This window comes from Melopsittacus undulatus, chromosome 1 (genome assembly GCF_012275295.1).
Source record: "Melopsittacus undulatus isolate bMelUnd1 chromosome 1, bMelUnd1.mat.Z, whole genome shotgun sequence".
NCBI classification, from domain to species: domain Eukaryota; kingdom Metazoa; phylum Chordata; class Aves; order Psittaciformes; family Psittaculidae; genus Melopsittacus; species Melopsittacus undulatus.
This window is the reverse complement of record NC_047527.1, coordinates 65,762,959-65,776,384: the sequence shown is the minus strand read 5'-3', so window position 1 is coordinate 65,776,384 and position 13,426 is coordinate 65,762,959. Positions and strand designations below refer to the sequence as shown.

The 13,426-nt window shown below is 42.2% G+C and overlaps 1 protein-coding gene across 1 annotated transcript in view; it reads right to left on the bottom strand.

Moving 5' to 3' along the window:
* Positions 1 to 10,791, bottom strand: part of LPCAT1 (lysophosphatidylcholine acyltransferase 1) — a 57,766-nt gene extending 46,975 nt beyond the window's left edge. The window contains exons 1-3 of the mRNA XM_005153409.3: positions 10,542 to 10,791; positions 3,853 to 3,995; positions 2,139 to 2,353 (exon numbers count right to left, since the gene is read on the bottom strand). Of these exons, the coding sequence (XP_005153466.1) occupies positions 2,139 to 2,353; positions 3,853 to 3,995; positions 10,542 to 10,658 (475 nt within the window). The 5' untranslated portion in view covers positions 10,659 to 10,791. The remainder of the gene's footprint in view (positions 1 to 2,138; positions 2,354 to 3,852; positions 3,996 to 10,541) is intronic.
* Between the last annotated feature and the right edge of the window lie 2,635 nt (positions 10,792 to 13,426).

The following is a 13,426-nucleotide window of genomic DNA, read 5'->3' as shown; positions in this document are numbered from 1 at the left end:
CGCCTCCACAGAGAGCTTTCCCTAAATTTTAAGCCAAAGTAGTCACTACAGTCATTACTCACCTTTCTGTTAAGGTCTATTTATTTTAATAACACAAACAGCTGTAATCAATGTTGCTCATAAAAAAAACACTCTTCTAAACAACAACAAAAAAAAACTAATGTTTTTGAACTCCAAATCCCAGCTATAATGTTTGCCATATCCTCACCTTTGTGGCATTTTTCTGAACACCTCATAAGGGACTACATAATTTTTGTGGCTGCCTGACATAAAGTGAATGCAGCTATACAGGACAAAATACTCATTTACTTGGAGGTACTCTATGTTCTGGTAATATTCCATTGAATCACTGTGTGAAGTTTTCTGGATTTTCTGTTTTTCTGCAACTGGTTTTACTCACACATGGTCAAAATGAAGTTAATTTTTAAAATTTATTTTAAGTCTAGACTTTAAGTTGAATTTTAAAGGACTTAATTGAATTAGGTATATGGGAAATAGTTTGAACTACTCAATACATATCATTTGTGCTACATGCAGTGTAACTACAACCTGCATGTCCCCACAGATCCTCCTCAGATTTTCCTACTAGTCCCCATTGAATCTATTACATGGGATAGTTAAGCAGCTATTACAGCAGTATGTCAAATGCAATTCTGCCGTTTTGTCATATTTCAGTAACACAACATGGCCTGGAGCTACCTCATTTACTTTGGGTCCTCCAAACAGCTGCAAGTAAAGGAAAGTTCCACATGGACTACTTTATCTTGCTAAGCTAGCAATTATTAAACAGTCAATTGAGTTCAGGGAAAAGAAGACAAATCTGCCCCTGCTTTTACAGCTGGACTGCTCCTCCAAGCCCAAGTTGGCCTGGGTACACCTATACTGTACAGGAGTGTCAATATACCATCCCATAACAGTATTTTCTTTAAGTAGGAAGAGTTTAGTTTCTTTTTGTTCTCACACTATGCTTATTTGCAGGCATTGGTATTTATTCGTGCCTACATGACTTCACCCTTTTTGTTAAAAGGATCTATTAATTTTTACACAGAGTTTTCACTGCCACAAAATTTCACTAAACTGTTCTGGCCTGAATACAGAGACTTTTATACCAAGAGATTTCATACATGAAGCTTCCAGGCATAACCACTCACCATCTGTGACCATGTCTCAGCTTCTGGTTTTGAACCTACCCTTAAAACTATACTGTTTAATGAAATTTTAGGAGGACGTCAACACCAACAGCCCGATTCCACTCAGTTGAAAGGTTAGTCAAAGCTTTTGTTTAGACTTTTAAACAGTACCTACCAAGGCCAAAGTAAGAACTTTTGTCCTTTTTACACTACACTTAAAATTTACATAATGAGACACAGGTAGATCCTTTCAACTCTGATGGTCCCTCAATACAACATGGTGAATTTCTCCAAAATGCTTCCACATAGGCTTCGATTAGAAGCCCACAAGCCTAAAAGCTTACACATTTTCTGGCACAACTGTGCCAAAAATCACAGGCCTCTCTCAAGCCTTTGCGACAATCTACATTGACAATTCCAAAGATAGTATTCAAACACTACTGATCTAGGCACCTGCATTTCTTGTGACTAAATCTGAGTGCGCTATAATCCGCTCTTGCTCATCTCTCACACTGTGCCTAAAGCAAGCTTATTGATGCACCAAGGATTAGCAACACTCCCTCAAGACAAGGCACCACTGAGAGCAGACAACATTCCTAAAATATATTTCTGGGATGATGCCATGACTTTCACCAAGAAAGAAGTCTTGACACACTTCCTCTCTAGCCTCACCCTTTGCTTCCATAGCCTCATCCTCACTTGCTTTTCTATTTGTCAGGCCTTAGAACATTACACTTTCACTGTGAATGTAACCATGAGTTCTGTAGGATTGTTTTGACTTTGTACAATGATTCAGATTTGGAGAAAGAGAAAAAAAAAAAAGAAAACAACACAAACCCACATCCCTCCCAATTCTTTCTATTGGCATTCAAAGTAAACCAGTGAAAAAGTCACTACATACTATGGCCTGAAAAACAAAGTAAATGTTGCTTTCCCACACATAACCAGCGAACCTCCTAAGTAATCATTTTTAATTGTTCTTGAAAAATTAATTATCTACCAACTTACTTCCCCAAACAGGAATATCTTTACTTTCTGCTTTCATCACAATGGAGGCAAAGGTCATAGTTACTGGAATGGCATCAAAGTAGGAAGAATGGGGAGCCACAGTTAATATTGCTGCTTCTCCTGGCAACGCCCGTCTGCCTTTTACACTTATCCAGTGGAATCCACCAGCAAGCCACATCATTCTCATGATTGCTTTCAGCAAAATATCCACTATCCTGGAAAGAGTTGAAAAAAAAAAAAAAGAGTTATGCTGCCACAAAAATACCTTAACAAAGGAAAAGAAAAACGTTACATAAAAACTTCGTAAGCATGAAATAAGTGCAGATAGGATATGCTGCTCAAACAGAGCAGGAACACTACATAGATTTCTGTTTCCTCTTTCTCAGCAGGTTTAAGACCGCTTTTAAGGTAAGAAGCCATTTAATTTCAATTCATGCCTGAATATTAACATTTTAATCACAGTAAGACTGGCATTTATCACTAATTTCGATTCAGACTATGACTGCTGAATTTCTTCTATACCATGTTTAAGAATGCTTTCTAGTAACATTAAAAAAAGCTTTAATAAACTCAGTCCTGATTCCTGGGTTCAAGTTCACCCAAACAAAACAGTGCAGAAATGTAGGGCAGAGATTCTCAAACAGAGGGATGCTTACAGAACGTACCTTGGAGCTTTGGAAATATTTTACCTTCTTCCCTTTTCCCCATCTCCTCAACTGTTGTTTTTTTTTTTTCTTTGTTTTGTGGTGGATTGGTTGGTTTGTTTTTTTGATGGGGTTTTGTTTGCTTGTTTTTTTTAAACTGATAGTCATGAAAAGAGAAGCATTTACTTTGAACCCACAGAGTGCCAAAGCCAAACACTACAAATTGTTATACTCACAGGGACTGGAGGCTGGAGAGCAGGGTGACACAGAAACTGGATTAAATGGGGGAGGGACAATCTAAAAAGCTTCAAAATAACTCTACGGAAGGCTGTTTGCAGTCTATTATTCCTTTAGTTATTATACTGTTAGGACTCCAAATGAAATGCAAAGTGACACATCGCTGTGGTTCTCAAAGTCCTTCCCTCCTGTGATGCAAAATAGAATCAGCTTCCCTGATGGTAATGCCAGCTACTAATTTTAAAGTTCTCTACAGAAGAGAGGTGATACACACCTTTCTTACTCCTCAAACAGCAGTTTTCATGGATGGGTGAACACTAGCTTACATTCTACCTTAATTAGCTTTCCAATATCAAAATGAGCACAGACTTATTAATAAGCACCAAAGCATGGGGCAAGCCCTCAGAATCAACAGAAGCTCTGTCAATTTGTCACAGGGCAGCAATAAATGGGGTGAAGCAGTTTAAAACAACAATTTAAAATATGAAATCTGGGCACATTCCGTAGTGTCACTCTTCATAGCAGGCAGTTGACATTACAGGAATAATTGAAATTGAAGGGTGTCACAATGATGCTTTGCACTACATCCTCAATAAAGAGGCCAGTGGTGATCAGTTTTTCTCCCTGTAATTCTTGTATCTCCTGGTATATCAGACAGTTGAGGTATTTTTAGTTTCCCATCCAAGGAGTGTTTAAATAGTAATCCTTATATTTTTCTTCCAAAGAGAAAAGCAGGTCTGTAGGACAGATGTCAGGTATTTCCAATGTTCTCTTTTTCAAACCACTGAACTAAATAATGATTCTCTCAGTATTTCACCGTATCAGTGACTCACTTTCGCCACCAGGAGAGGGGCTGTTCAAGCACTTGCTCATCAGGTCCCATTGAAGCAATGAATGCAAAAGGCCAGGCCAGCAACATCATAAAAGCAGCAAAAAAGAGTCGGATAGGAAACAGAGTCAGGGTCATGAAGGCAATCTGCAATATAAAAATAAATTAAAACAAACAAACAAAAAAAAGCATTATTGTAACACGATCTTAGACTGAATCTCATAAGTGACTCCTGGAAACTGATCTGAAGTCTTAACTTAAAAACGTTAAAACCAGCAGAATATGCTTCAATTCCAAACAAATAATTGTAGTGTATGTTAACAATTTTATATTCACCAATCTTAATTATAGCTAAAACACAGCACACTCTTTAAAGCTCATGAAGTCGTAGCTTTCCACGCCTCTTCAGACCCTTTGTTTGTCAGTGAATATATCTGCATGCTCTTCCCTTTCTGCAGCCTCACACTTAGTAAATATTTAGCATGGGTGTGTTATAAATCTTACTGCACTATAGAGAAGTTGGTCCATCACAGCAACTCCCAGTCAGTGACGTGCATTACTTCAGAAGAGTGCATTGACACAGCAATACAGGAACCAACCTAGAAAACTCTTCCAGGATTCCAGGCACCTGTTTCTCTGCAGTAGGTTCTTGGAACCAGAAGCTGTGGGGAACCACAGTGGGGAGCACAGTGCAGATACCTCTGAACAAACATCCAGACACATATTATGAGTTTCAGCTACAGGTCTAACAGGCACAACCCCCTGGAAAGCAGAGGTCTTCAAGAAGTTATCCTCCCCTGGGAAGCCATAGTGAACATAGTTGCTTTACACCTCCTCACAGTGCTCTATCTCCCAGAGTCCTTTCCCAGCCAGTCAGCCCTCTGCCTTCAACTCTAGTGAAAAATATGTAATGTTGGAACTTCTCCCACCATCTCTTGAAGAACTGTTCCAGAAGCAGGGCCTTTCCTGATATGTCTGGAGCTGTTCCAAACTGTCCTCCAGAAAACACAACTTAGCTACTATGTGTGCAACGATCCACCTAGCCGAGAAAACAGCTCCAGGAGCAGAGTCCACTGTTTCTCACTCAAGGGACAGGAAGAAAGGAAAAAAATCTCTTAAAGTGAAGGAGGGTACAGCTCTGGATGACTGGCTAAGGGAGAGACAGAACTGAAAATTGAAGCTGATTGAGGTAGCACCGATGTTCCTCAAGCTGTACAACAGAGGCTAGCAGAAGATGAAGGTGACACTACGAACCATAGTGTCCATATAGGACCATATAAAGAATAAACTCAAAAAGAAATATGCTGCATATGCACAGTTGTAACAGATGAGGCAGAAAAGCTCTTTTGAGCACCACAATGGCTGGGCAATGATGAGTAATGAGGCATAAGGTGCTGGCTCATGTTGTGCTTGATCTGATGCATCTCCAGGCTGCTGTGGAACGCATTATTCATATTCTTCTTTCCCTAAAGCAGATCTAGTCATCATGCAGCTCAGTTTTCCATTGATCAGTTCCTGCTTCCTCTCACTTCTCAAAACATGTCAATAACCAATTCAACCTGTAGCTGCACATCTCTGTAGATCTAGGGTAGAGGCAGGGAACAAACAGCAGGAGAAAAGCCTAAGCTATCAGCCCATTGCAATGTTAGATTTTACAGTGATGGTTCCAGCTGGTACCATCATAACAACCATGGCCTCACTCCCCAAAAGCAGTCCCTTGATGGACTGTCCATTTTGCAGAATTGAAAAAAAGGAATTTCTTTCTCAGATAGGCTAATTTCCAAGATTAACCAGTACAACTTCCTGAAGTGCAGTGATTAGATGAGCACTGAAGTCATACCAACTCGTGCAGCCTGCATCCATAGACAAGACCACCATGACTTGCAGGAAACAGGGAAGCATTCCTCTGCAAACTGGAGAACAGCTGCCTTCTAAGTTTGTAAAATGAGAAAGACCAGCTGTCAAGAAGAAAGGGAAACAAAATGCAGGTGAAGACACAGTCCTCTGCCATTCACATCCTCTCCCTTCCATTTCTTCAAGTCTCCTATACCAGGGCAGAGCTGAATGGCAAGTGACTGGTGATGAGCCATTCAGTCCTTTGCATCTTTGTAACAATTCCTTGTATCAAGATCACATTAGAGCCACATCACATAACTGGAGTAGTAGTTGCACGCATAAGGTCAGAAAAGATGGCATAAATGTGCAGAAAAGGCCTCTTGGTCTTCTGTGTCCAGAGACAGCAGTTGTAGCAATGGACAGCAAGAAGCAGTTCCAGTGGAACAGGTGTAACATCTGGCTGTGACACCAGCCTTTTTTTGCAGGTGGTCATGAAGTACCTGTCCACACAAGAAATTTAGGAAACAAGTATGTTTGGCCCCTTTAGAAAGCTAGGAATCAACAAAGACACTAGCATTTGAAATGCAGTTCAGTCTACATCTACATTTAGACACCTTCCATGTAAGAAAGCTGTAACACCTACATACACTGTCAGACAAAAAAGAAGATCCTGTCTCTACTGACCACTGTACAAGATCAGAATGCAGAAGATACACACTCTTGGTCTGACCTTGCCCAGGCATTTCTGTGATTATATCTCTGCATATTTAGGACATTCATGCAAACATGTTTTCTGTTAAAATTAGAAATTCTATCTGGTAATAACTTGTATCTAAACACCCACATTTTGAATACATTAAAACAAACCCTAAAGGTCCATCTGGAGCTGTACCTTATGAGGACCAATTTTCTCAAGCAGGGTTTGACTACAGGTCATTTAACATTTGCTGGTCTACATGATCCTACTTAGTTTTCGGAAGTGGCAGTGTTTGCTGTGAAGAACTCAAGGAAGACAGCAGGAAGGGAGAGGATGGTCTTACAGCTTGTAACAGAAGGCTGCCCTGGGAAATTGTACTCCACTCTCTTGTCAGAAAGGCTTCAATCTGATGTAAGGCAAGTCACTTAAACTAAATAGGTATTGTATGTTCTCCTCATTTAGAGACTCTGCATTCAGATTTGAGTTTGAACTTACAGTTGAAGTATAAAATATGAACTTAAATCCTTTTTAAGTTCTCCAGCATATCAGGTCATACATATCTAAGCACTGAGCAAAAGAATCACAGAGCACCCTTGTCTCCTCTTTCTTTATGTCTCTATTTCTTGGCTTGGAAGTCAGTATCATACCTCTTATGCACAAAGAAACTGAAAGAATGCAGCTTTGAAATTAGTAATACAGTGAGAAACATTATCAAAATCAGCTTATTCACAACAAATTTTCCATTACTAACTACAAATTAATAGTTACATATTGAACAAAGAACACAGAATAACAAACTGCACATGTAGCATGGTAAAGATTTTGATTTTTCTTTTAAATATGTCAGATAGAGACTACATCTTGCTCTACACTGTCAATTCCTCACTATTATCACTCTTATAGCCTCAATTCACCAACGATAGCACTGAAGGAGCTAGGAATTCATCCCTCAACAATTCTGTTATTTCCCACTTTCCCACTCTGCAAGTTCCCCAATTGGCGTAATCATGGAGATAAATACCAGAGTAGAAAGTTTCTTGTGCAACTAAGCCAGTCTAACAGATCATTGCTGCTGAAGAGCATGGTCCTTTTCACTGTTCCCCTAATCCTCCCCTTGAGTCAGCTCAAGCACTATCCAAGCTTGCAAGGAGCCAATACAGCTTATTACAGCGAAGAAAAGCAATCCCAGCAAAAGAAAACAATCAGAATACAGAAAACCACAATAATATGCTGGTTTAATGAGACAAATCAGCTCACCAAGGCACCAAAGGAACACCAACATTGGTGCAATAAAAGGGCCATAAACACTAGAAGAATGGAAAATGGTATTGTATTTTTAAGTGGCAGGGAAACAAACCTACACTTTGTGATAACTCCAATAATGCTTCTGCCTGTTCTTCAGTGATAACTAGAATCAAGAGTTTTGACTTACGTGCTAAGTGCCCAGAAGACAATGAGGATGAACCAAATTCATGGCTAATGCACTCAGAAAGAGTATTTTTATTATAGTACTGAAATAAAACAGGTAGCTGCAAGAATGATCCCCACTGTCACCCTCTGATCAGAGTAAAATAGCCATTATACCTACAGGAAGCATGAGACTCAGGGAATTCCTTGGCACTCAAATGGATTTTTGTTATTCTTCTTTGCAGTTGTTTTGTCCTCTACATATTTTTTTTCCCCCAATTCCAGAGTCTTGGGCTAAAATGCACTAAAATGCATTTACTGTGAATTCTATTAATGGGTAGAAAACCTAACTTACCCTATTGCAGAGTGCAGTATGAGGGAAAGATGAGAAGGTAGTGAAGATAATGGGACTGACAGACAAAGCAGCCTTGTATCCCACTCCCCTGTGCTCACCAACCTCTTCACATACTTCCAGACCCCATGTTTCTAACCTTCTGCAATAAGCTTTGCAATCCCAGAACTCACCCCTCTTAGATTCACAGGGGAGACAGAAAAACCTGTGACATCTATGTGCCTACAGCTGAACAGGAAGTGAGTTCAGCTGTAATACTTCATACGAAATCCTCAGTAAAAGGCCAAGACTGCATGGAAGAGAAGGCACACTGCTGTGATTCACTGTAAAGCAGCCTTCCCATTCAAGAAGTCTCCCTTTCTGGGAGAGCAGCATTTCTCAGAAGTGGAAGCATTCCACAGCTCTTCAACAGCCTCTATGTCAAGAACAACTTTTAATCAGTGAAGAGGTTAGGAGAGCATGATTAAGGAACAGAAGAAAATCTATCACAGTTCTGTACGTCAGCTTGTGTGCTTTTTCCTCAAAGGAAACTGCAAAAATATGACTGCAAGAGAGGCTGGGTTGAAGAACTCCGTGCCACTGCACATCAATAAGCACATCTAAAAAACAAGACGAAGCCACACTCTTTTGTGGGGCTATTCCTTTAGTCCCTATGCTGCAAAAAAAAACTACAACACTTTAAACACATCTTCCAGTTTTTTATTGAAAATAGCATTCCTGAAATACAGTGGCAAAGCTCATGTCTCATATAGACAGGCAGGGCAGCCCACACAGAAGGCAAAAGTCACTTTGCTGGTGAAGCAGCTAAAGGGTCTGTTAGGACTAAACAGATGAGCAATGCTAGTACCTCCTATGAGATTCAACACTGCAAAAACTGTGAAACCAGCACTCTGCACTCTCAACAGCATATTTAAGATTCCTTATAAACAAGCAAGTAGAAAGCTACATTAAAAGATAAATTAACACTGCAAAATAAGGCACAGTTATTGTTACAATTAGATACAATCCCAGTCCATATGAATGGTATCTTTGCTTCTCTCTGGTCCCTGTAAGACTTCTACCTCATTAATTACTTAGAAGCATGACTTAAGCACAAAGTAAGGTTACACTGAAAAGAAATCATTACAACTATGTGATTTATTGAGGAAGCTCTAGGTATAAACTGAACAAGGCAAATGGCACAAACCTTTTCTCCCTTCTCCCATTCAAGGAACAATTTATCAGTAGCCACTAAACACATACCAGGAAACCTGATTTAGAAAAGTAAAAGCCTTTTCACTGGAGTCTACTATGAATTCCTTGGCTGCCAGATACTTAACATGAGGCGCATTCCAATGTTTTGTATGTCAGACCAGACATGTCTTGTGTTAAGTCTCTGGACAGCAACAGCACAATGTAACAATCAACTCCACTCAGAACGCAGATTAAATTGAAGTTGGATCTAAAGCCCTTTGATTGGAGAGGGTCAATATTAGTGGATCTTAATTTCCATGTACGCTGTTAGGCCCCAAAAACAACAGCTTTAAGGAACTGAAGAGTTACAGTGATTAAAGTAATAGAAATGGCCAACGCTTATTAGGTGAGCCTCTGACAGCATTTCTTCATCCAGCAAGTGACCCAGATCTTACCGACAGCCTAAGACAAGGGCCAAGCACTCTGAATATCCAGCCACTTACTGCTCATCACACGAGGCAACTGAGGCAGAGACTTGGTGAAAAAAAAAAAAACTAACAAACAAGAAGCCACACAACTGCAAATTTACATTTTAATACCAATTCCCGTCGGCTTACAGGTACCTGTACAATGGGTGAATTACGCTGCAGGGATCATTTACCCAGGGGCCAAACTTCGGATGCCAAGACCCAAGCATACCTTAACTTGACGCTGGGAAAAGAAGGCCTCCAGAGTGCTGTTCCCCTACCCCCATTACAGTAAAAAACATCCAAACAACCCCATCCCAACAAACAAAAACCACCAAAAAAAGCAAAACCAGCAGCAACAAACCCCAGAAAATCAACAAAACACGACACAAAACCGTATAAAAAAAAGAAAAATGTGGTTTATTTTTAATTGTTTAAAGCAGGCGGCAGTGCACAAGTTGAAAGCACGCCCTGAGAGCGGCGGACGCCGGCCTCGGGAGCCCCCGCGCCCCACGGCCACCGTTAGCCCCCGCCCGCCCCGGGCACCGCACCACGCTGCTCCCGCCCGCCGCAGCCCTCACAAGCCCGGTTTGCGGGCAAGCACGCACACAAACACGCCCCGGTTTTCCCCGGTCTCACCGCCCCGGCGGCTCACAAAGCGCCGGCGGCAGGATGGGTGCCCCCGCCTGCCGCGGGGGACGCGCGGAAGGCGGCGGCGGCAGGAAGGGGGCTGAGGAAGGGCAGGCCCTGCGCGCCCCTACCTTGGCTTTATCCAGGGGGCTGAGGCGCAGCTGGTGCACGAAGGGGCTCCGCGGCGGTGGCCCGCGCTCCCGGCTGCCGGCCACGCAGCATCCCCGGCCGCGGCTGCTCAACTTCATGGCGGGGCAGGACTAGGGGCGGCGCGGCCCAAGACGGGAGTGGGAGCGGACACCGCACAGCGACCGCTAGTCCCCGAGTAGCGGCAGCAGGGAGGGAGGGCGGCAGGCGAGCACCGGCAGCCAGCTCACTCGCCACTAGACACCGGCCCCCGCCCTCCTGGGTGCTCCGCGCATGCGCGCTGCGCGCCGGCTACAGCGGCTCGGTTGGGCCGCGGTTTCTGCGTCGGGTTGGTGGAGGAGTAGTGGGGTATTGTGAGTGTGTGTGTGTGTGCGCGCAGCCACCCACCTGCCCTCCGACCCAGGGCATGCTGGGACGGTGGTCTCGCCCGCTGTACCCTCTGAGGCGTGGGGGGACCGTGGTCCCTACTAGCGGGTGGCTGCGAGGGGAGCCCCGTGTTAGGGCGGCTGAAGGGGAGCCAGCGGCCTGGGGCTGCACCCCTGTCAGATACAACTGCAGGGCGTCGGGCAGCTGAGGGGAGCTTGCAGAATGCCAAAGAGAAGTAAAAAGCGTTGAGGGGAGTCTGACTGAGGTGCAGGTGGGTGTTAGATGCTGGAGCAGTAACGACACGGCAATCGATAATACTGAATGAAGATCTGTTCTGCACCTGGATGAAGCAAGGTGTACTCGCATTGCCTCTTGTTTGTAGGGTCTGTGGGGAGTCTCCAAGCACTCATAGGTGGTTTGTAGTGGAGAGTCTAGCTAATTTGCACCCTGGGATCTTGGCAGAGTTGGCGAAGGAAGTAGCTAAGCGTGGGGTTTAATAAATCTTTATTGAGAAATAAAAGAGAGCTTGTGCTCTACCTGCTGTCAAAAGATCAAGCAGAATGACCTATACAGTTCTTGACTGTTTAACATCAACCACAAGCAAAACAGTGGAAAAGACACGCAAGCCATTTGATAAATATGTGACGTATCCTTAATCATCTCACAGGTCTTATAAAACAGGTCTGATAGTCTTGTTCAGTGACATTCAAAGGTAAATTGATTAACTGCAAAAAAATCATTACTACAGTTGCTAATCATTAAGCTTAAAAATGTAAAATGGTCTCTGAGTCCATATATCCTTCTAATAGCTAATGCTATTAAACACTGAATGTGTTGAACAGATACATGGTTTCTGACTTGAAAAACCAGAAAAATTTCAGAGGTGGATTGTCATCATATTGGAGGTTACAAGGTTTTGCAGGCTCAGCAACTTTAAAGATTTTAACCAAAGATTCAAAATAAACTTGTTGCTAATAAAATCCATGGGTGTGCGAAATGGTAACTTGGTAAACTACTGTGAGAGCAACTGCAGTGTCATCTGGACAGCTCAGTGATATTAACACTTTCACACAAGCTTTTGCAGCCAGATGTATATGTATTTCCAAGAATACAAGCTGTACCTTCAGAATGAGAGCTTATGTTTTGGAAAATACAGTCTAAAAACAGTTTCAAGCAAACTATTACAAATAAAGTCCCAGTGCATTGTGTCCAGGGTGACTGTTGGGCTCACTACTTACTATTGTTGTACAGGAAATCAGTTACTGTGTATGTTAATGCGAGTGGTACTAGAATAAAGTGTGTAGCTCAGACATTAAAGATCAGGTGGTACTGGACAATACTGGAGCAAACTTCTTACAGCAATACATTAAAAAGCTACATCAATTTAATTTGTCGAAAAAGATCTGCAAGAGATGGCTTTACTGCAGTGTTCAAATCCCTTCCAGAAGAAAAAGTACCACATGCCAAAATTTTTTAAAATGGCAGGAAATTTGTAGAGGAAGAATCAGTGGTCGGGAGCTGAGAAAACTTACTGCAAATGATAAATGATGGTTTAATGAATAAACAAGCTCCTTGGTTCAGTCTGGGACTAGTGATAAGACTTACTGGCCCACAGTCAGAGTATGTGATCCAGTGATCCCTTTTAACCTTAGACCCTCTAAAGCATTTTAGCTGCATTCCAGATGATTTGTCTGCTCTCTCATTTTCTCCCTCTCCAGTGACTTCAAGCCATATGAGGCTGATTTCAATAATAATAAACGACAGATTACTTGAAGAATGAAGCAGAGACTCCCTCCAACAGGGCCCGCATGCCACGTAGCCAGGGAGGAGTTCACTGGAGCTCCCCACAGGGATCTGCTCTCTCATGAATCTCTCCCATGGGAGGGCTCCAGCACACACACTCATTCCCTGACTGGTAGGGGTAGGACATGAAGTGTGATGAGTGTATTGAAGATGTTCAGCTGTAGGATGCAAGCAGGGTTCTTCAGTTCTGGCAGTTGTTAAGTTTTCTAAAGCCAGCTTCCAAAAATGATCTAATATTATTGTTATTAGCCGCATAAGAGTTTTTGGTATTTGTAGCATCTTCCACAGTTGTAAAATCAAGTGGAGCATTAGACACCTGCCTGCTCCTTTAGCTCTTATACCTTCACTGTTAGGGTAGCTGTTCTCTATTATTGAGTGTATAGGCAGTATTCTAACTTTTTATTACTTTTATCATGGGTTCCTTAGTTTCTAATTACCACATGCGTACCAACTGAAAGAGATTCCAGGAGACTCTGTAGTTTTAAAGGACTCATTTGTTGGGTAGGAATAAAGTTCCATTATTTGTAATTTGGTGGCCATCTTCTAGGTTGTTTTAGAGTCCATGAGCTATTTGAAGCTTAAGAGGTGCTTCCCTGGGTTTTGCTTCTTATTTGTTTTCTTTAAAATTCTGCTGTGATCTGTGTAACTCAAGATAGGTCACTTAAAATGCACAGCCATTTGCAGAAATGTGTTTCCCCAC